The 23,493-nt window shown below is 35.5% G+C and overlaps 1 protein-coding gene and 1 long non-coding RNA gene across 3 annotated transcripts in view; one reads left to right on the top strand and one right to left on the bottom strand.

Annotated features, from left to right (window-relative positions):
- Window positions 1-3,141: 3,141 nt before the first annotated feature.
- Window positions 3,142-23,493, bottom strand: part of LOC125682463 (uncharacterized) — a 29,403-nt gene continuing 9,051 nt past the window's right edge. Inside the window, exons 2-4 of one of the 2 annotated variants that reach the window (XR_008800071.1) lie at window positions 17,804-17,915; window positions 7,272-7,341; window positions 3,142-5,938 (exon numbers count right to left, since the gene is read on the bottom strand). This is a non-coding gene — a long non-coding RNA (uncharacterized LOC125682463). Of the gene's footprint in view, window positions 7,342-17,803; window positions 17,916-23,493 lie in introns of both variants that reach the window. The other variant, XR_007372560.2, reaches the window with a different exon arrangement.
- LOC125682461 (sodium- and chloride-dependent taurine transporter-like) overlaps window positions 19,258-23,493 on the top strand; it is a 48,700-nt gene continuing 44,464 nt past the window's right edge. Inside the window, exon 1 of the mRNA XM_048923058.2 lies at window positions 19,258-19,415. Coding sequence (XP_048779015.1) covers window positions 19,358-19,415 — 58 coding nt within the window. The 5' untranslated portion in view covers window positions 19,258-19,357. The remainder of the gene's footprint in view (window positions 19,416-23,493) is intronic.

The raw sequence follows: 23,493 nt of genomic DNA, 5'->3' as shown, positions 1-23,493 counted from the left end.
CGTGGCTTTAACTTGTACAAATTGTCTTTCTTTTGTCCTCACTCTTAATACAGGCTCGTTCCATGAATTTTCATACATGAGATATTTAGCTGTACGATGTGTTTTGTAACACCATTTAACCTACATCTAGCAGGTCGTACGAACAATTTTCGTGTGCGAAGAGGCACAAAAGCTGGACGCAGGTTCATCAAACATATCCACACAGTGTGTGTTGGGCACTTTAAATATATTGAACATCAACAACTTGGGGTCAATATTGACAACCTGGTTTGTATTTCGTGTGACACAATCAACACCCCCATATCTACTGTAACAGGTACTGATGAGCCATGTTATACTATTCCAATTTCAGCATTGATACAACAACGGGCAAAAAAAATCGACAAACCAATTTGTCGAAGTGTTTCTAACTTACATAAAATTCACACCGTTGACATTCCAAAAGTTAACAAGTCTGGAACTGCCTCATTGTGTACTGTAAATCGTAGATCCACGCGAAATAAATTTTTGTCCATCAACGATTATATACAGTCAAATGGTGCTAAGTGAAACATGGTTAGGATCTGATACAGATAATTCGTTTTGTCTCAACTTACACCAGATGGGTATATATGATGTCATTCACAAACCAAGACTAGAACTTTGGGGCGGGGGTCTGGCAATTGTCCACACAGATTAGTGTGAGGCCTGTGAACAAAGATGATAATTTCACACATTTTGAACATCTAGAGTGTTCTGTTGGTGTGAAAAACAACTTTGTTCGTTTTTGTATCATATATCGCCCACCGCCATCGAGATCGAACAATCTCCGGAATTCAGTTTTCTTTGAAGAATGGACCAAATATCTAGACAGTCTCGTGTTTATTCCTGATGAGTTATTAATCACAGGTGATCTCAATTTCCATCTTGATGATTCCAGTGACAGATATGTCAGAACATTTACAGAGATCTTAAAGGAATGGGGGTTATTGCAGCATGCTTCCCATACAACATCTTCATGGACATACTTTAGATGTGTTAATAACCAGAGATGATAACCCAACTTTGCATGGAGTGTCGTTTGTGGCAGAATAATCACCTCTGGTGTGTCCAGGGATCCGTGTTTGCCCAACTTTCTATTTTGTATTGCTTCTAGGAGTTATGAGATTGATCACTGTTCGTTACCTCCTAGGCACCTGATCCCACCTCTGGTGTGTCCAGGGGTCCGTGTTTGCCCAACTATCTAATTTGTATTGCTCAAGGGATTTATGAGATTGATCACTGTTCGTAATCTCCACCTTTCACTGTAGAAGCAGCTAATAAACAAAATAAAATGGCGGCGCCCATATGGATAACAAAAATTTCAGTGAACCTATGTAGAAATATCTCTATTCCTTTGCAGATTTTTTTATATATACATGCGTGTTACCTTTAGAGCCTTGCTTCGCAGACGAGCCTTCGGTCCATCCGAGCTTCGCTCAGTATTAAACAAATGTCATGTTATATCGGTAGATATGCATTGTAATGGGGAACAAGAGGCCAATGGATCACATCGCTCACTTGAGTCACCTTGGCGCTGCTGTTGTTCAAGGTCAACACCAACTTATAACAATGTCTTGCCATAAAGAATCTGTATACAAACTATGAAAGCCCTACCTTTAGATTAAATAGTTCAGGAAATATTAGATAAGTAAGATTTTTTTAGAAGTAGGTCAAACTCTAAGGTCAAAAGATCAAACATCATTATGTCACAAGACATGCTATAAAGAATCTCTATACAAAAAAATGAAAGCCCTACCAAGAATAGTTCCTGATATAGTTAATAGGTTATGTTTCTTAAAAGTAGGTCAAACTCAGAATGCAAGGTCAGAAGGTCAAAGGACATGATATGAAATGAAAAGCCTTGCCATAAGAAATTTATAAAAGGAAAGATATACCTTAGATAGTTCAGGACATATTGAATAGGTAAGATTTGTGTTAAATGTTGGTCAAACTTCCAGGTCAAGGTCACACACTATTGAATCACATGAATGGTCTTGCCGTAAGGAATGTATATACAAAATATGAAAGCCCTAGCTTAAATCACAGAGTTTTGACACATTCTGAGGAAACAATAAGGAAAATTGCATGGAGAAAATGGTGCGACCTAATTCTAAGTTGGATTAATTTTTTCAAAGTTTCTGTGAAGTCAGGTAAACGATTTATTACAAAACAACAATATTCTAGCTTTCAACTGGGATAACTTTTTATGCATTATCACGATTAATACCGAAGTTTGTGTCAAAGCTCTGTGGCTATTTTTAAAGATATTTCCTCTATGTCAGGAAGCTTTGATGTTAATTTTAAATTTTCTTGAACCAGTGTTTCCTGAGATGAAGATTTGATCCCCTATTCCCCATACCCCCAGGGACCATGGTTTGAACAAACTTGAATATACTTTATATCAGGAAGCTTTCATGTAAATTTCCACTTTTCTGGTCCAGTGGTTTTGGAGATGAAGATTTCCCCCATATATTCGCATGTAAAACTTTGATCCCCTATTGTAGCCCCAACCTCCTCCTGGAGGAGGGGGCATGATGTAAAAAACTTGAATCTGCATTATGTCGAGAAGCTTTCATGAAAATTTCAACTTTTCTGACCCAGTGGTTCGTAAGGGGATTTTTAAAGATTTTGTTCTACTAGTATACAATTATTTCATGCCTACTCGGGGAAACAAGTCAAAACTATTGTCCCAAGGTAGTGGCAAAGACCCGGGAAACTGTTTTCAGTGGCCGTAGGCATATTCGCATGTAAAACTTTGATCCCATATCCAGTATTGTCGCCCCACCTTAACCTCTGGGACCATGATTTTAACAAACTTGAATCTGCACTATGCCAGGAAGCTTTCATGTAAATTTCAACTATTCTGGCTCAGTGGTTCTTGTGCTCTCTATGATAGGTACATTAGATAAACAATAAATGATACGTTGAAATCTCACCAAGCGGTACTTTTTCTAACATAAATCGTAGTACCGATTAAATGCAGGTCATGTGTTTCACTACCATGATTATGAATACGTAATGTACCTTAATCCTGTTATTCCAAATATGCAACGTAATACACCACATTACAAAACCAGACACAAAACTTCAACATATCAAAATGTAGATGTCAACATTTGTTCCAACTTTTATTATCAAATTAGTAAAATTAATTAAATGCCTTGATACTATAAATACAAACGCACTTTTCAATTTCATCAACAAAATGTCATACCCATCAACAGAGTACTTCTAATGTTGGTGATTTAGGTGCAAACAAACCGCAAGAGTCGCGGAAAATGAATACCTCCACGTTTATTAGCTGTTCTGGACGCTTTCTTCATGTACATACGCTTTTATGATTGCATCGATATATTGATTCAAAATACTGGTAGGTGCTATACATGTAATTACCAAAATCTTATGCTACATTTAGGTTATTAAAGGTTTTAAAATCTTTAATACAGCATGCATTACGTTTGTTTAATATATTGTCTTGACCTTTACCTATATGAAATACTAGAGGAGAACGGGTGTACTAAGTTTATTAGAACTAGTGCCCTAATTCCAATGCACACCCATACTGTGCAATAAAATTATGAAATATGTTACAATCAATCCAAAGAATGAACACGTAGGGTTACATAACGTGTGTACATAATCTATAAAACAATCTCCATAGTTTGATGTATAGTTATTTAAAAAGATATATGAAATATCCTGTACATACAAGAAGCAATATAAATGAATACACATGTCGACAATGTTGGTAAAGGTTTTGATAGGAAGTAGATGAGGAATAAAAAAAAATCCATGACGTAGTTGATTAATACCAGTGTTCTTTCGACTTAATTGCTGCATCCATCAGCGACTAAAGAATGGTGACACCCAAGGAGAGAAACTTGGGGCAAATGCAGAAATATTTTTCACATAATTAGAAGCAACAAAAAAAAAAAGCATCCATGGCAACATTTTGTTTTCCTGAGGGTTATATAATGTTACAGATTACAGGCCCTTGTACCGTATTTTATCTATATAATGTTACAGATTACAGGCCCTTGTACCGTATTCTATCTATATAATGTTACAGATTACAGGGCCTTGTACCGTATTTTATCTATAAAATGTTACATATTACAGGGCCTTGTACCGTATTCTATCTATATACTGTTACAGATTATAGGCCCTTGTATCATATTCTATCTATATAATGTTACAGATTACAGGCCCTTGTACTATATCTATCTATATAATGTTACAGATTACAGGCCCTTGTACCGTATTCTATCTATATACTGTTACAGATTACAGGCCCTTGTATCATATTCTATCTATATAATGTTACAGATTACAGGCCCTTATACCGTATTCTATCTGTATAATGTTACAGATTACAATCCTCTGTCCCATATTCTATCTATATAATGTTACAGATTACAAGCCCTTATACCGTATTCTATTTGTATGTTACAGATTACCGGCCCTTGTACCGTATTCTATCTATATAATGTTACAGATTACCGGCCCTTGTACCGTATTATATCTATATAATGTTACAGATTACAGGCCCTTGTACCGTATTCTATCTGTATAATGTTACAGATTACCGGCCCTTGTACCGTATTCTATCTATATAATGTTACATATTACAAGCCCTTGTACCGTATTTTATCTATAAAATGTTACATATTACAGGGCCTTGTACCGTATTCTATCTATATAATGTTACATATTACAGGGCCTTGTACCGTATTCTATCTATATAATGTTACAGATTACAGGCCATTGTACCGTATTCTATCTATATACTGTTACAGATTACAGGCCCTTGTATCATATTCTATCTATATAATGTTACAGATTACAGGCCCTTATACCGTATTCTACAGTATCTGTATAATGTTACAGATTACAAGCCTCTGTCCCATATTCTATCTATATAATGTTACAGATTACAAGCCCTTGTACCGTATTCTATTTGTATGTTACAGATTACCGGCCCTTGTACCGTATTCTATCTATATAATGTTACAGATTACCGGCCCTTGTACCGTATTATATCTATATAATGTTACAGATTACAGGCCCTTGTACCGTATTCTATCTGTATAATGTTACAGATTACAGGCCCTTGTACCGTATTCTATCTATATAATGTTACATATTACAAGCCCTTGTACCGTATTTTATCTATAAAATGTTACATATTACAGGGCCTTGTACCGTATTCTATCTATATAATGTTACAGATTACAGGCCCTTGTACCGTATTCTATCTATATAGTGTTACAGATTATAGGCCCTTGTATCATATTCTATCTATATAATGTTACAGATTACAGGCCCTTGTATCATATTCTATCTATATAATGTTACAGATTACAGGCCCTTATACCGTATTCTATCTGTATAATGTTACAGATTACAAGCCTCTGTCCCATATTCTATCTATATAATGTTACAGATTACAAGCCCTTGTACCGTATTCTATTTGTATGTTACAGATTACCGGCCCTTGTACCGTATTCTATCTATATAATGTTACAGATTACCGGCCCTTGTACCGTATTATATCTATATAATGTTACAGATTACAGGCCCTTGTACCGTATTCTATCTGTATAATGTTACAGATTACAGGCCCTTGTACTATATTCTATCTATATAATGTTACAGATTACAGGCCCTTGTACTTTTCAAGGAGTTGATTTACAAATGCACATATGTTTGAATAAACTGAATAAAGTCTATAGCACAAATATGTCATTAACAATTCGGAAGGTATCTTAATAAAGTTCTATTTGCATTCTTTCATACATTGTAAAGATGTCAGTGAGTGTAGCACTTGCTTACATTGTCAAGAAATTTATTTTTTATATCAAACCGACAAAAACCGGTTCCATCCCTTGTCAACTGGATGTCATGGATGTGTGGCGACCTGGAAAAAAGAATTGATGTTCCGTCATACACGCTGATGAATGATACACACCTTTTTGTACTATCACAAAAAATAACGAAAGCATATAATTTTATACCTATATACATGTACATACCTTTTATTGGAGCGACTTCATGTCTTTCCCCCTATTTTTACAGAAATGTCGGTTGATTGATTTACGGTAAATAAAACGCATTTTTATACATGGACCTGTATTCAAGCCACTTTCTGTGATACACATATATGTATTTATCATTTAAACAATATCTTTTTCATATAGAATTTGTTTATACTAGGATGAGGAATTGATAGAAACCCCCGAATGATACTGTAGATTGCGGTGTTCCCCAGCTAATAGAAACCCATATCATAATGACGTATCCTTATTTTGTAAATACTACTAGATGAAACCCCGCGCAAGCGCGTGAAATCAGAATTAAATAAAGGACATTTTGATGCGTGTTTGAATTGTTGCGCACATTTATGGAAAGAATGATATCTTTAATTCAAATGAATTTAAGAAAAATAGTTCAATAATTGCGTGCATTACCGGATATCTATATTTATTAATATCATATACAGTAAATTAAACTTGATTATTAAGAAGTAACTTAGAGCTCCAAATGTTCCTTATGTAGCATAATTAATCTCTTTGTATTGAAAATTGAATTATGAATGCAATCGTAATCCGCCATGCCAAATAGTTGACCAAATACAAAGTGAACGGTCGTTCATGATTTCAATATTCGAAACTCAGTATTGCGAATGTGTTTATAATGAGAGTTGGGTTTTTTTTCCAGTGCGACAATTTAAGGGCAAAATTATGAATACACATACTTTCCTCTCGTCAAACGCAATAATCGAAAATGTAAGTGCACGATATGAATGACAAACAGAAAAACTGCTATATTGTAAACAGTGGCCTGATTTCTTGGGCATTGTCAAGTTGTACAACCAGGGAAAATGTTTAAGTCATAAGGCACAAACTTCCCAGAACAGTCCTGGACCATTAGATATCTGACATATTGGACAGTTTTCGACATATTACTTACTTTCAAGATCTGTTTCATCACAAAACATGTTCAACCAAAAAAAAAAAAAACAAAAAAACTTTCCTTGTGCTTATCTTTGTGTTTGTACATATCAGTAACTGTTGATAAATTATTACAAACAGTCGTATTTAAAAATTCATCGATATGTCAGATCGTTGGTCTCGGGAGGGGGGGGGGGGGGTGTCCTTCATTGAATGAGATACATATCAGTAAAATAATTATTATAAATATTCATAAACTGATAAAAACTTTTATAAATATAACCGACACTGAACACCTACACAATTCTATGCTGATCATGTTGTAAATCAATCGCGTCTTCTCGGCTTGCCGGAAAGGCTTCACTTCATTCTGGAAATTTCCATAAGGTGATTCAAGATTGAAGAAACGAACAGGTATATTTTATTTATTCAACAATTATCAAAACTTATTTCTTCTGTAAGATGAAAATCAAGCATCGATAAACAACGGATTAACTTCAGATCGTATTATCTTAAGTTGTCGTTAAACAAAAGAATAGAAAACTGGCTTAGATCCACCACTTTACTTTCATTTTTGCTATATTCCATTATACCTTACGAACTTCACCTCATATATAAAACAAAATCAAAGGTGCAAGCAGTAACTCTGGAGCAAGAGTTTCGGATAAATTGTTAATTTATAAGTATAGACAGTTGTCGCCGACTTTAGTGGATGGTGACATTATATAGACCACACATTGTGTCTACTGCACTGGCATGGAATTGCACAATACAGGCGGGCAAAAGTAATACTTGTGAAAAGGACATATTTCAACATCCTCAAAAAAATAATATCGCATGACTGTGATTGTTTAAACTGCTCTTGCCAATGAAATACAATACATTGTAATTGCTCTATTGCTGCCATCGCTTTACTGATAAGGTTGTAAGCCCCTTTCACACATTTACGGATGAGACGCCGGATAATCCCGGATCGTCAATCCGTGACAATACGTCAACTCCGTATACAAACCGTATATGCACCCAGCGTCGTCCGGGGCCATCCGCCTTGGTCAAGCTAAAGCCCCTTTTACACATTCATGGATCAGGAGCCGGTCGGCGCCGAGACGATCCGGGGAAAATTTTTTAAAACATGTTTAATTTTTTCCCCGGTTCGGCTTGACCAAGTCGGATGGTTTCGGACGGCGTCGGATGCATATACGGTTTGTACACGATGACCAGGGGCGGATTCAGGAATTGCGGTTACGGGGGGGGGGGGGCACTTTATGAGGCAAGGGGTCTGGGGGCCGCCTTGAGGGCCCCAGTGGGTCCAGGGCGAAATCCAGTTGGGGGCCCAGGGGGCGAAGCCCCCGGAAGCTCCGGGATTTTACAGATTTTAAAGGGCTTGAAATCTGTCTCCTATTTAGTCATTTGTACTATTTTCTATCATTTCTAATTAGGTGAAATAAATACAATGACGCAAATTTTAAGGGTTTTTGGAAGAAAATTAAGTTCTCCCAATAAAGTAATGCAAGAAATCAAAGGATTTTGTCATTTATTTCTCCGGGAGTGGAAGAAATGATTGCTTCTTTTATCGTTTAATATATTTTTCTATACAAGATACCCCGATTTATCTTAAATTTGAAAATTTTAGGGGGGGGGGGGGTGACGATTGACGATCCGGGATGATATCCGTGAATGTGTGAAAGGGGCCTAGTTACTGGGGAAAAAATTAAACATTTTAATTTTTTTCCCTCGGATCGTGCCTGAAGGAAATTCTTTGTATTGACCCGTGTATGCTCCGTGTACCTCCTATCATCAACCGAGAGGTAAGTGTAGCCACCGAAGTAACCGTGTAAAGTCCAGAGTCCTTCGTGTACGAAACTTGTCTGCTGAATTACACGGATGTCTACGATTTGTACAAGGATTGTTCCCGGAAACTACACGGACAGTAATTTTTCACTCATATGAAGACGTCACCATTGCCGGTGAAGGGCTGCAAAATTTAGGCCTATGTTCGGCTCTTACGGTCTTTGAGCAGCTTGGAGCAGGTAGGGATCTTTATCGTGCCACACCTGCTGTGACACGGGGCCTAGGTTTTTTGCGGTCTCATCCAAAGAACCGTCTCGTTTAGTCGCCTCTTACGACAAACACGGGGCACATAGGATCTATTCTAACCCGGATCCCCACGGGACTTTCCAGAAGGTAATGTTCAGTCTAACTTTAGCACCAATTCACGCGATCATTATATCATATTCTATCAAAATTCTTAAAAATATCACAAAATCTTGACCATTGTCAATTTCAACTATAGATGTAGTTGATTTACATATGTCTGAATAAACTGAATAAAGTCTGTCACACAAATATGTCATTAACAATTCGGAAGGTATCTTTAAAATAAAGTTCTATTTGCATTCTTTCATACATTGTAAAGATGTCAGTGAGTGTAGCACTTGCTTACATTGTCAAGAAATTTATTTTTTATATCAAACCGACAAAAACCGGTTCCATCCCTTGTCAACTGGATGTGTGGCGACCTGGAAAAAAGAACTGATGTTCCGTCATACACGCTGATGAATGATACACACCTTTTTTTGACTAACAGAGAAAATTACGAAAGCATATAATTTAATACCTGTAAACATACTTTTTCATTTGTTCGACTTCATGTTTCCCCTATTTCTACAGAAGTGTCATTTCATATATATATATATATATATATATATATATATATATATATATATATATAAAACACTATCCCTCTCTCTCTCCCTTTCCCCCGGAGGAGGGCTCCAACGCCTATGTATCGTAAAGGTTTTGAAACAATTAATTGTTAATCGTCCCAAAAATGAAAAGAACACTCGGTGCTAAAAGGGTGGTTCGAGGCTCAAAATATTTGTAAATATCTTAAACAGCTAAATATTTTCGCTCCTAGTTATCATCATTTTCTTATCTAATTCCGTTTTCAGACAGTGTTAAATTCATGGCATTTCTCTCTTATTCTCTATGACGTACAATTTCAATTTCACATTTTTTGACATGCCTCAAGAGAATCAAACTACAGCGATTATTAAGACTGTACACAGTATTTCAATGCATTGTTTAAACTCCCGCACTTGATACAGTGTACCTCATAGGACCATCGGTTTAAGAATTGTTCATACACAATGAATGGTTATGACCCTTTCCATGGAGAGGTAATTCAGATCGAGTAAAAATGGGGTCGGGTATTCTAAAAAACAAAACAAACAAAAAAAAAAAACAAACAAAAAAACAAGAAGCCAGAAAAGCCGAAACTTTGAAGAAAGATATATGCTAAAAAATCAAGTTTTCATACTACGATCTCCAGGGCTGGGTCCACAACAGGGGTTCAAAGTGTAGCATTGGTTATGTATAGGATAATCTTCTCAAGAACCACAAGGGTACAGCTTGTCATATTAATATACAAGCATCTTCATAAAATGTTCTTTCTGATTTGTTCATACCATGAACCCCGGGGACTGGGCCTGGCCATTATTGGAGTTCAAAGTTCAACATTAGTTACATATAGGAACAATCCTTGAAAGTCTTTTTAAAATTTTTTTTTACAAAGATACATATTGTAAAATTAAATAAGCAAACATACTTATTCAATGCTTTACTTGGTTTGTTGATAGCATCACTAACGGGGCAAGAGCGGGGCCACAGTAGGGACTCAAAGTTAAACATTGGTTTTCCTGTAGTAGGGAGTGAGAAAATGCAACGGAACAGACCGGGATTCGAACCCATACCCCAAATTTCAAATTTAAAGATAAATCATTGTCCCATCTTTTAAAAGAAATAGATTATAAATGAATGAAATTAAGCAAATTGTTTTATTTTTAAAACGTTTCCGCAATTACATCGATACTTACAATTTCCGATCACGAAGATTAAGGATTGTAGGTCACTGATAATTATTTTCAATATGTATTACTATAGAGGGGAAAATCATTAAAATCAGTTTTCTAAATTGATGCCAAATAACGCAGTCGGGATGTTCTTTGTTACCTGCCTCGTCTATCAACACCGGAAAAACAACACCCTACAAGGCATTTTCTAAAAACAACTATCCACAAACAGGACTACCCTCAATAGCGTCAGGGGGTGATTTTTAGAAACAATATTTTTCAACATTTTTTTTTCAATATTAGAATTTAAAATAAGCATTTCAAAATATTTTTTTTCCTTGTATCACAATTGACAAGCAAACACGAGTACCCTCACACATTCCCACATTCTGATTTGTGTAAATATTTGACATCAAGTAATATTGGTGACAATGGATAAAACAGAAGTTAACTTTATGTCTGTTTTACTTTAATGGGGTGTGCACAATGGGAATTAATATGACGTTATCTTTTTGATATTGAAATTAAGTATCGATATAGCTACAAAACGCTGATAAACATACCTACCCTCGGTCATTTTAGCTACTGGACGAGGAAAATGATAGTATTTTTGTATGAAATTCTACATAAATATCATTGTTTCAATTACACATGTATATCTCATTTTGTTCTTTATAAATACCCTTGATTATAGGATTGTACCAAAGCAGTGATATAAAAACAAAGCAGTTATACATGTACATGCAGGGAAGTAGATTATGCCAGTTGGTTCTGTGCCTTGCGAAAGGTCATTTTCAGCAATGAGACGTTCAGCATTGGAACAAAGATAGGTTGGTCGGGCTTGCTTTGTTATTTAACCCTTCATTCCCACCTACCTACCCCATTAGGGTTCTGCCCTGGACCCGCTTATGACCTAAGGCGGACCCCATAGTTGCCAACCTCCAACACTCGGTCATGATTCTTGTGTATTCAACTAAAACACTCAAATAACCCCATACCGGCTTATTTGGTCATTTTTGAAAATATTTTTGCATACCAAATCTTTTCACAGTCTTGCCGTAAAAATGCGTAATAGCAAAAATCACAAATTGTGATCCCCCCTCCCCCTGCGCTTGATCTCTAAGGAAGGATATCATAACATATTAGGAATGACTCGTTAGAGAAAGTTGTAATTTATCACTTTTTAAAATTTCAAAGTTCTGCCTCTATTATGTCTAATTTTATTGACCCTCTAATAAGCGACAAGCATAGAAATTTCATGAAACAAATGAAGTTAGCGGGGTGAAAAGAAATACACCCTAAAAACCTTTAAAAAATTTCGCGCATACTTTTTGTTGTCATATCACTCTTGCGTGGTGGCGTTATAACACCGGTGATTATTTTCATTATATATTACTATAGAGGGAAAAATCATCAGCTTGCAAAATTGATGCCAAATAACGCGCTGATGCCGAATAACGCTGTCGGAAATGTTCATTGTTACCCGTCTCGTCTGCCGACACCGCAAAAACAACAGCCTACGCAGAATTTTCGAAAGTATTTACCCGCAAACAAGACTACCCTCAAATCCACATGTTTTTCACATGTGTGTAAACAGACCGAGTAGCCTCAGCTACTGACATTAAATACTAGTAGTTCCTTTGTATACAACTGATTATTTCTGAAAATTACACAAAATTTCCTAATCAGGGGTACAAAAATTAAGAGGAAAGGAGAAGAATCGTGCAGGGAAAAAAAGATATTTTTTTGAATGAGAAGAATCGCACAGGGGGAAAAAATATTCTTTTAAATATATGGAACTACAATTGACCAAGTTCATTTTGATTTTGATTGGACAATTACCGGTGTGATACCATTACACATTAGACGATCGATCCCGATGCCGGGTTATTTTGTAAAATATTAAATATACCTTTTTTGATGCAGAGTGTGTATCGATGCAGTAGTTCATATATTTAAAAATTATTTTTACTACCCCCCCCCCCACATCCATTCAAATTTTCCATTCCAAACTCGGCTATATCGTACTCGTTTACCATGCCAAGAAATTCCTAGCAAAATCTCCGATGTAGAAAAACCGCTATTATAAATCAGTGACCGCAATTAAGAGATAAGCGACGGCTACTATTAATCAGCGTGTAATATGGTCCTATTGAAGCCAATGAGTACAACCCGGACGGGATTTCTTGACATGTGTGAAAAGAGTCATGACCCTCTTTGGAAAGCAAAAAATCTGGTCATAATGCGTAACGGCATTCACGGCATAATTACTAGGATTATATGTGTTATAAGTGCTTATATCGAGCGAAGCTCGGACGGGCCGAAGGCCCGTCCGCGAAGCAAGGCTCTAAAGGTAACAGGTATACGTAAAATAAAAAATGAGAAAATCTGCAAATGAATGCAGATAATCTCTATATACGTTCACTGAAAATTTTGTGACCCATATGGGCGCCGCCATTATGCTTTGTTCATTAGTTGCTTCTACAGTTATTCGTGTTTTAATTTTGATTGCCAAAAATACAAGACTAACGTGCAATTTGTAATTCAAACACCCAGTTTGTTAAAAATCAATGGTATGATTAATATGTATACGGTGTGACCGTTGGACCGAGCGAAGCATGTAATGGTCATTGTCCCAAGTGGTAATCCTAATTCCGTTAAGTACGGTAGATTATGGTTCATTTAAAAATACATATTTTGAATGAAATTTTCCTTGCGCTAAACACCCAGTAACATCTCAATATTAAAGGGGTTTATATGGGGACAACAGTTTTACGGGATCCGCCTATTCATTGAACGCGGAAAATAAAACGCAAGGCGACGTAAACTGTGCATCGTGACGTCACATTTAGCCTCGACTTTTTTCTCTTTTTCAAAGTAAACAATTATAAACAACAATAATACATTCCGTATGCAATGAAAAAGGCCGTTAAAACTAAACAAAATTAACAAATGAATGCAAAATGGGAAAAACGTAACCGTAATTTTATCGTATATTCTTATTCAAAGAAACTCATGAACTCGTTCATCTATTTAGTCGTATTACGGTTTTATATGTATTTATTTGCTAAAACCTGTTACAATGATAATTATACTATTCACTTTGAACAAATTGGGTGTTTAAATTACGAATTGCACATCAGAGTCTTCTATTATCAGCATTCAAAATAAAACACGAATAACTGTTGAAGCAGGTAATGAAATATAAATGGCGGCGCCCATATGGATCACGAAAATTTCAGTGAACGTATATAGAGATTATCTCTTTTTCTTTTGCTGATTTTAACTTTTTTTCTTTTACATACGTGTTACCTTTAGAGCCTTGCTTCGCGGACGGGCCTTCGGCCCGTCCGAGCTTCACTCGGTATTATTGTTACAGTCTTTAGCCAATCATCAAATAGAAAAACATTAATACGACTAAATATATGAACGAGTTCATGGGTTTCTTTAAATAAAAATATACGATATATTTGTACGCTTACTTTTCATCACTTTGAATTTATTGGTAAATTTTGTTTTGTTTTAACTGTCTTTTTAGAAATTGCAAACGGGTGTATTTTTGTTTATAATTGTTTGATTTGAAAGAGAAAAATGTCGAGGCTAAATGTGACGTCACTATGCATGATTTACGTCGGCTGGTGTTATATTCCCCGCTTTAAATGAATAGTCGGATCCTGTAGAACTGTTATCCTCGTATATGGTTTGAAAGACGAGGAAAAAAGTCGAGGCTACATCTGACGTCACTATGCACGGTTTACGTCGGTTGGTGCTATATTCTCCGCGTTAAAGGAATAGGCGGATCCTGTAATTATCCTCATAGATATCCCTCTTTGATACTGCCTGGGCGTTTAGCGCAAGGGGAATTTCATAAATAAGACATATTTTTAAATGAATTGTAATTTACTGTACTGAACAGAATTATGACTATCACTTGGGACACGCCAATGACCATATCATGCTTCGCTCGGTCCAACGGTCACACCGTATATATATTATTTCAAACTCGCAGATAATTGTTAACACCTGCTTTGATAACTTATCTGTAATGTACATGACCATCGGTATTGTTTACGTAGATCCAAGCTTGTGTTGCAAACTGGAAATTACATGCGCTATCTAATTTACAAAACCAAATCCGAAAATCGGGTGAAAGGTATGACCCTCCGGGTCATAAAAAATAATCGGGTTTACAAATCGAAAAATTGGGTGTACAAAATCTAGGACAGTTATATATTTTTTAAAACAAGCATTCTGAGAGTATTGCATGGCAATACATAGTCCCCTACCTGTGCAAAATTTACTGTACCACAACATTATTCAAAGTTCATTATGTAGGTTATGATAAAAGGGAAAATTGGGGAACCAGGATAGGAAATCAACTACTATTCGAGTAGAGACTAGACCAGGGGAAAAAAAGAGAAATTTATAATTAGATCTTTAACTAAGTCAATAAACTGTAACATGTAGGTGATCATGAATAATTTAGCTATATTGTTGTATTACTATGCTAGAAGTTTTAATGAGTGTAGTACTCTTTTTAACAGAGATAAGAAACTTGGATGTAAACTACATGTAACAATTCATGCTATTTTTTTTTAAGTTCAAGGGCCATAACTTAATGAAAAATCAACGGACCGAGACAAAATTCGAACTTGATCTGTAACTTGTTATGGCAAAGTAATGTACCAAATATCAACTGAATATCTGCAAGCACAACCAAAAAAGTCTGGGAAACTGATAATTCATGCTATTTTTCTAAGTCCAAGGGCCATAAATATAAAATGAATATCTGCAAGAACATAGAAAAAAGTGTGGAAAACTGGACTGACGGACAGAGACGGACGGAGCGCAAACCGAAAGTCCCCTTCGACTTCGTCGGGGGGACTAATAAACATGACAATTTGAAAACAGGAAACTTCATTGAATCACATATATCGGCGATTTTTTGCAAACAATGAAGTGCACATATTTATTTTTCTTTTTGTATTCATTTACAAATATTAGAGTTATCGTTTTTGTAAGTTATACCCAAAAGGTTGAACAATTTATTTTACCACATTCTCCGCACAAAACACGTATTACCTCAGTATTGTTTTTAAAAAGAAAATGAAAGTTAAATTTATCTAAATATCACTGTATATCTGTGTATATGGCCGATTTCTGGTCATGTTACTTATTTTACCGACAAAACGTCATTTTTTACCATGTGCTTTTTACATCGCTATAAACGTAAATCCCTTCTTTAGTTTTACGTTAATACTTTTGTATGCAAACCTCGGGTTTTATCATATAAAACGTACCTAGCGCTGGGAGGTCAACTTTTTGTGATTGCGCTCATTGCTACCCTCAAACCCACGTGTTTTTCACTTATGTGTAAACAGCCCGAGTGAACCTCGGGAAGTAGTCTCAGGTACCAACATGAAATAGTTCTTTTGTAAACAGTGGGTTATTTCTACAATTTGCACAAAATTTTCAATCAGGGGTACAAAAATTATGAGAAAAGAATAAGAGGAAATGAGAAAAAATGAAATAATTCGCGCATCAAAAAATCATTCTATTTGTTATATGGTATTACAATACGCCAGTTTCGAGATACGAACTCTTCTGTATAGGAGGTGCATTTAGTGGAACTTTGAATGCCTAAGTGGGACAGAGTGGATATACAGCCAACGAGGAAGACGATGAAATGTATTAAAAGCGGCTTCTCTTTAAATATGTAAATGTGGGAAATACTTAATACTATCGAAAGAAATGTTTTACCGAAGTGGAAACATACAAACAATGTCATATTTGCAAGAAATATCTTGGATATGGTACTTATGACGAACGAAATAACGTGATAGGATAAGAATTCTATGTATTTAATTACTCCCTAAATACTTATCACTTACTTAGTTTGTGTATGTACGAGAGTTCTCCAAAGGGAAATAACTCGGACGTATCTCGACACCGGCGTATTGACTAAGAATTGACTAAGAATTTTGATTGGACAATTACAAGTGTAATACCTCTAGCGTGATGGTGGGAAAAGGTTTGTATTTTAAAATACTCTGTTGATACTTTTAAAAGGCTGTGTTTCGGAATGGTGATTTTGATTGATTGTATATTGTTTAACACCTCTCTCGAGAAAGGCGATTTTGCAAGCATGCATTATCTTATGGTGATTATACTATTGGCTTAAAAACGATAGTCAGTATAAAACTCAAATGACGATTTTTTATGTCGATATAATAATTTATTTATTATCAATATACATTGTATGGTCACGAGTTTAGTAGCTTAAATTGATGCTCAATACCCAGATTAATAATGAAGTATCAAGACCAGAGTAGAATTTGAACCCAGGGCCTCTGAGTCGCTAGTTTGGTGTTCTAGCCATAACCATTGAGACCAATCTGAAGCTACAATAAGGGTTCAAAGTTTAACATATATGGTTTTATATATATGATCAATTTTTAAATTATTTTTCTTAAATACCACACGGGTACGGATTGTTAAATATGCAAGCATCTTCATGTAGAGTGTAGTTTCAGATTGCACATGTCGTGGTCTTTTGGACCAGGATGGAACTAGATTGGGTTCAAAGTACATGTTATAATACTGATTATGTACTTTGAATCAACATCTTTTTAATATGTGCCAGTTTACGTAATTGTTGAATTGAAATGCAAGCAACCTCCTGAAACCTAGACCGACAGCTGTTTGCTCCAGACCTTTTAGTGCTCAGGTAAGCAATGTGGCCATAGGCCTCTTGTTTTTATTGCTATAAATTATTTTGCAGTAGTAGTGTACATGTAGTTGATTGTAGAGGCGGGCATGGAGTGTGGGAGGAAGGGCAAGATTGGGAAGGAGAACATAATGGAAGATGGGGGAGGAGAGCTATACATTTTATATACAATCTGAAAAGGGTGAAATGCACAGTTTTGTATTCCAAAATTAATGAAAATAATATAAGTATAGGTATTTAGCGAATATTTTTACCTTGTCTCATGACATCAGTTGAAGGAAACATTTCTGAGGGAAATATGTTAACCATAACACGTCTACATCTTTTGATACAGGATCACAGGAGGACGGATATCGTATATAAAATCTAAAAAGAATGAAAGACCTTGCATATTGTTTGTAAGTCAAAATTAATGAAGATGTGTTTAGGCAAAGCTAATATGTTCACCTAGTCTCATGTCGACACTTGAAGGACACATATCTGAATAAAACCTATTGATCACAAAACACAGCTATATGATTCGATACACCACGATACATATGGTTAAAATATTCCGTGTATATCCTTTATTAAACGTTCTAAAGACTGAGACGCATACTGAATCAAAAACATTCTGGAAGTCAATATGGTCAAGTGTAGAATGATATTGTTGAAAACTAGCTTAATTTTCTAATCTGTATTGGCGTAAGCATGCAAGATTCAGAGCAGATTCTGCAATTAAATAGATAATGACAGCTTCTCACACAAGTATACCCAAATTACTTCATTAATCAAATTTTATCATAGTTATTGATCGTGGAAAGGCCAGAGTGATACTGCGATCCGCTACCTCAAATTGAATTCAGTGCATCACTTTAAAGCGACATCTACATGTATATGTATGCTCATTTTTTGCGTTTAGCAAAGAATTGGTGAAATCCATTGTCCACAATGTTTATACATGCAAAGGATGCACGTGTAACGAAATGAAAATAGTAAACATAACGTCTTCCATACAGTTCTTTGAAAAATAAACTAAACATGACGGTGATTATGTTGTTGTTGTTGCTGATGATGATGGAGATGAAAAATGTCATTAATAGCTTACTTGAGAGGAATACGAGTACTTGTATTATCTGAAACCATATCACTTTATCTACATATGCATTCTGTTATTTTCTGTTAGCATAATACGTCTGCCATTTACCTTTGAAATCCTCATTCAATACATTGTAAGCGATGCCAATGACAACCCGGACCTTGACATATCCACAGCTCTCGTTCTGAGCATCCGGATAATTGGATGTCTATACAAACTTCCACGAAGGACAACGTCCTATTGACGAAATATCACTTGCTTTCGTATTATTTGTTAAATTGCTCTAACAAGTAAGCATCGTACATGCAATGGACCTTTAAATGCTTTTAATAGAGTTCAAGATCGATGTCGACCATAGAACTGTAGTATGTAACAACAACATAGGAATGTGTTTTATCGTTGAAAATATAATCATAACACAAAAATATAACTCGAGCTTTAAGAAAACTGACCAAAGGGGTACCTGACAACATGAAGAAACAGCAATGTGAAACGACCCTCTTTGCCTCGTAAATATTTCGGAGGTAATGTTTTGTAAACAACAGGAGCGTGGTACTGCATTTTTACATGATTAAAGACAGGATTGTACTGTATACTTCTGCCTATAAATACTACGAATGTCTCACGCTAACTATGTACTTGTGCTTTATTATCTCTTTGCGTTGTTGGTAAACAGTCATAGACTTTGAGTCTTCATAATACTTACAGTCGTAGAGAACTGAACAGTAAAATGAACACCAACTCGAAAGACAAGCAAGTTCTGTTTGACGATGAAATTCTGATTGCAGGTAGGATTACTATCTCTGGTCACCTAATTCTTTCTACTTTGTTCCACTTCGTTATCGTGCCTTTTTTCTTCATCATTTATTTTCAGTAATAAATGACGTTAGCTCACAGTGTTGTGTATCATTAACGGTATAGTACATGTAGTTGTTTCATTATGGATTCGTTGTGGTTACAGATATACTGTAGAGAATCTCTTTGATCAAACCCATTTGGTCTTTCATGATGTGGTAAAAAGTGTTGTATGTTTTTATTTATTTTTACTTTCACTACAGAAATTACAGGTACCAAACGACATCTCGTAGAGCAACATCTGTATCGCTCTATGTTCCGGGAAACTTTGGCTTAATTAATCCGACTATCATGTTTTTTTTAGGCAGTGCCTCTTGTACCTCCGTAAAAGGGAGAACCCATACAAGTATTTTAAAGTAAATTTTTGGCTTAAAAGTATATTAAAGAACTGTAAATTGTATAACTCTATACTAACATAATTTAAAGTTATTAACTTAAGGATAAGATTGGCGGTTATTATTTTTTTTACTATTTTTTTTTTTTTTTTTTTTTTTTTTTTTTTTTTTTTTTTACAATTAAATCATTGTTATATCAATTAATTTTTCCAACATAATTCATTGGAAATTAACGAGATTTGATGCATTTCAGTCCATCATCCAATACGATCACCGTCAAGAACAGCAACTGGCATGTTTTTTAAATGTGCTAAAAACTTTAAAGGTTTTTCGTATGCATGATTTATCCCCACAGAATTCAAATTGAATCCTTTGTTACTACCACGTCAGGAAAGAAATTCTATCACAACCATGTACCTGTTGTTGATGGTCGTAAAACGAAGTCGTGTTTTGTTTGTGGATTGTAGAATTTATGGTGTGTGTGTAAATACAGACGTACGTAACTAGGTTAACATGTTTGTATTTTGCCTAAATTTTCTTTTAAGTCCGAGCCAAAAAAATTGTTCTTTTTTTTTCTTATACGTTTCTATGATTGGAAAAGTTAAATTTCTTGATAGACATGTCTTTGGCATGGAAATTAGGAAGTTTATTCGAGAAAAATATGGACCTTACAAGTACAACGACTGCTTTTTTGTCACGTTTTATTCTCCTTTCTTTCATCATGATATCAACAACTACGATTCGAAAACATGCCAGTCAAATACGTGTATATAGACAACTTTTAACAGTGGTGTGATGCTCTCTTGTTGGGAAATCGTAAGTTCACTGCAATGCGATGCCATGAAACGAACAGACAAAGCTAACTATGCGTCATTTCCGCTACTGATGTGCGCTCGGTCGTTGCACTTTCGGCGTTATGGTGTTTGTCATTTTCTACAGATTTTTAAAAGATATGGATAAAAATAACTTGGTGTTGGCACGTCATTGTTAGTGGAATTCTTGTTGTTTTACGCCGCTCTGAGTATATATACCCTTGTAAGAATCCTTGATGTGGATGTACAATATTAATCAATGCAAAGAGGCCTTGACTGCTACCGAAATCATCGTTGCCAAATCATAAACGTAAACAGACTGTTGTAATCAATGGTAGGATTACAACACGTGACAGCAATGTCTTTTTGACGTTGTTTTCTTTACGATTATTTTCCCGACATAAACATAGTTTGGTATCCACATGGGCGATCACTTGAGCACAAGAATTTACACGGTCGTCTGTGTATTACTACGAGCATGGTAAATATACAAGGGGGGGGGGACCTTTGACATTTCCACATTTGGTAACATTGAGGTGCAATCTGCGTAGGCACGTGCAATAAGGCCGACTTGGTAGAATAATAACAACAATTTACACAATGATATGATATCTCTACCTTCTGATATACTGCCAAGAGCTCCTTGCTGACATGAACGATAAAGTTTGTTTGGGAAAGAAAAGCAAAACAGACCTAGTTTTTTGGGGGTGGGGTGGGGGTAGGAGGTCAAGAAACATTTGCGCATCTAGAGTTGTACCGGTATATTGCAGTGTTATACGAATTGAAATACATTTTACATCGCGTTTTCCTAGTTACATGAAATAAAACCATACTTAAAATGTGAATTTAACAAGAAACTTTTCATCGGATTTCGAAACTAAACATAATTTCTTTTCTTTCTGTTGGTGAATAGAACGGCGAAACCTAGGCGGACTTTTTATTTGTTATCGTCCGCCGTGCGTTAACAGTTGAACTTTTTTTTAAAAAAAAGTTCTTATTGATAACTACCATTCCAATTCTTTTCAAATTTGGTATGAAGCATCTTTCGGACAAGGAGGACATAAATTGTAAATTTGTAGGACTCCTGCATCCCTGGGGCCTTAGGGGAAGGGCAAAAACTGCCAAAAATTCACCAATTTTCAAAATCTTCTTCTCTACAACCACATATATGTAAGAAAAACTAAATACAAATGGATGTAGAGTAAAAAGGTATCTGTAAAAATTGTAAATTTCAAATTGGTAGAGGTTCTGACCCCATGCGGGGACAAACTTGGTAATAGTGTTTATGTGACTTAAATAACATCTTTAGTGCTATTTATACAAAATTGAAACTAAATGGATATTCAGAAAGAACAGATAGTCCTTTACCAAAATTGTAAATTTGATGATCCCAGGGGTTGGGGTTTTGGTACCGGTTGTGTTAACAATTAAAACATCTTTAACCTCTTGATAACTACCATTCCAATTCTTTTCAAATGTATGAAGCATCTTTGGGAACAGGGGCGTAAATTGTAAATTTTAGGATCCCTGCACCATTAACGAATTTTCCAACAAAAAAAAAAAAAAATTCTACAACCGCATATCTTTATGAAAAACTAAATACATATTGATGTAGAGCAGGAAGGTATCTCCATAATTGAAAATTTCATGATCCCCGGGGTAGAGGTTCTGACCCCAGGACGGGGCCAAAGTTGGTATTTAGTGTGTGTGTTTAAACATTTTTAAAACAACTGTTAATGCTATAACTATTAATGTTAAATTGAAACTAAATGGATACATGTGTTTATAGAAAGAGGAGATAGTCATTTACTAAAAATTGTAAAATTGATGATCCCATGGGTAGCGGTTTTGGTATCGGGGTGGGGTCAAGATTTTCAATTATTGAATGTGTTGACAATTGAAACTACCTTTTCAATTCTTTTCAAATTTAGTGAGAAGCATCTTTGTGACAACAAGGGCAGGGCTCGAAATTAACATATGTCCGTCAGTCTGTGACTGGTTAAAAGTCTGGCGGACTGACTGACATTTGTTTTAGTCAGTCCGATGGGATTGGTTAATTTTTTAACTTCAGCATCATTTTGGAAAATATACTTATGCAATTTTATACACACATTTGGCATGCTTCGATCTGTAGATATCAGATGAATCTGATTCGTAAATATAAATCCCACATTTAAGTGTTATAATATTATCTGAGGCATATTGAATTTAATTTCATTTTAATAACACTAACAAAATATGTTTAATTATTTCTGGAAAACTCTGTTGGACTGGTAAATTTTCCTGCGGACTGGTTGAAATTATACACCATCAGTCCGGCTGGACTGGTGCATAATAAGTTAGTTTCAAGCCCTGAAGGGGGGCCTAAATTGTAAATTTCGGGATTGCTGGACCCCTGAGGTCTTGGGGGGGGGGGGGCAAAATTTACCAATTTTCAAAAATCTTCTCTACAACTACAACTGCACATGTGCAAGAAAAACGAAATGCACAGTGGTGTAGCGTAGGAAATCCTCTACCAAAATTGTAAATTTCGTGATCCCCGGGGTAGATGTTCTGACTCCAGGGCCAAATTTATCACAGTGATTATTGTCTTTATCGGTTCAAAGACTTCTTTATGTTTACTGATACGGTATAAAAAAAAACTAAGTGCAAATTTAGGAAAAACAGGAAAGGATGTACAAAATTTTGAATTTTGCAATCTTAGGGTTTTGACTTTAGGACAGGTCAAAATTAGTCATATTGTGTTAATGGTACATATATTACATTATGTAAAGTCTTTTATCAGTATAGACAATTTCAGGGACATTTAATCTTTAAGAACACATCTTGTTCGAAATACATGTGTTAGAATTTAGCTGAGATAT

The sequence above is a fragment of the Ostrea edulis genome, chromosome 2 (genome assembly GCF_947568905.1).
Source record: "Ostrea edulis chromosome 2, xbOstEdul1.1, whole genome shotgun sequence".
Classification (NCBI taxonomy): domain Eukaryota; kingdom Metazoa; phylum Mollusca; class Bivalvia; order Ostreida; family Ostreidae; genus Ostrea; species Ostrea edulis.
This window is presented reverse-complemented; position numbering and strand designations above follow the sequence as displayed.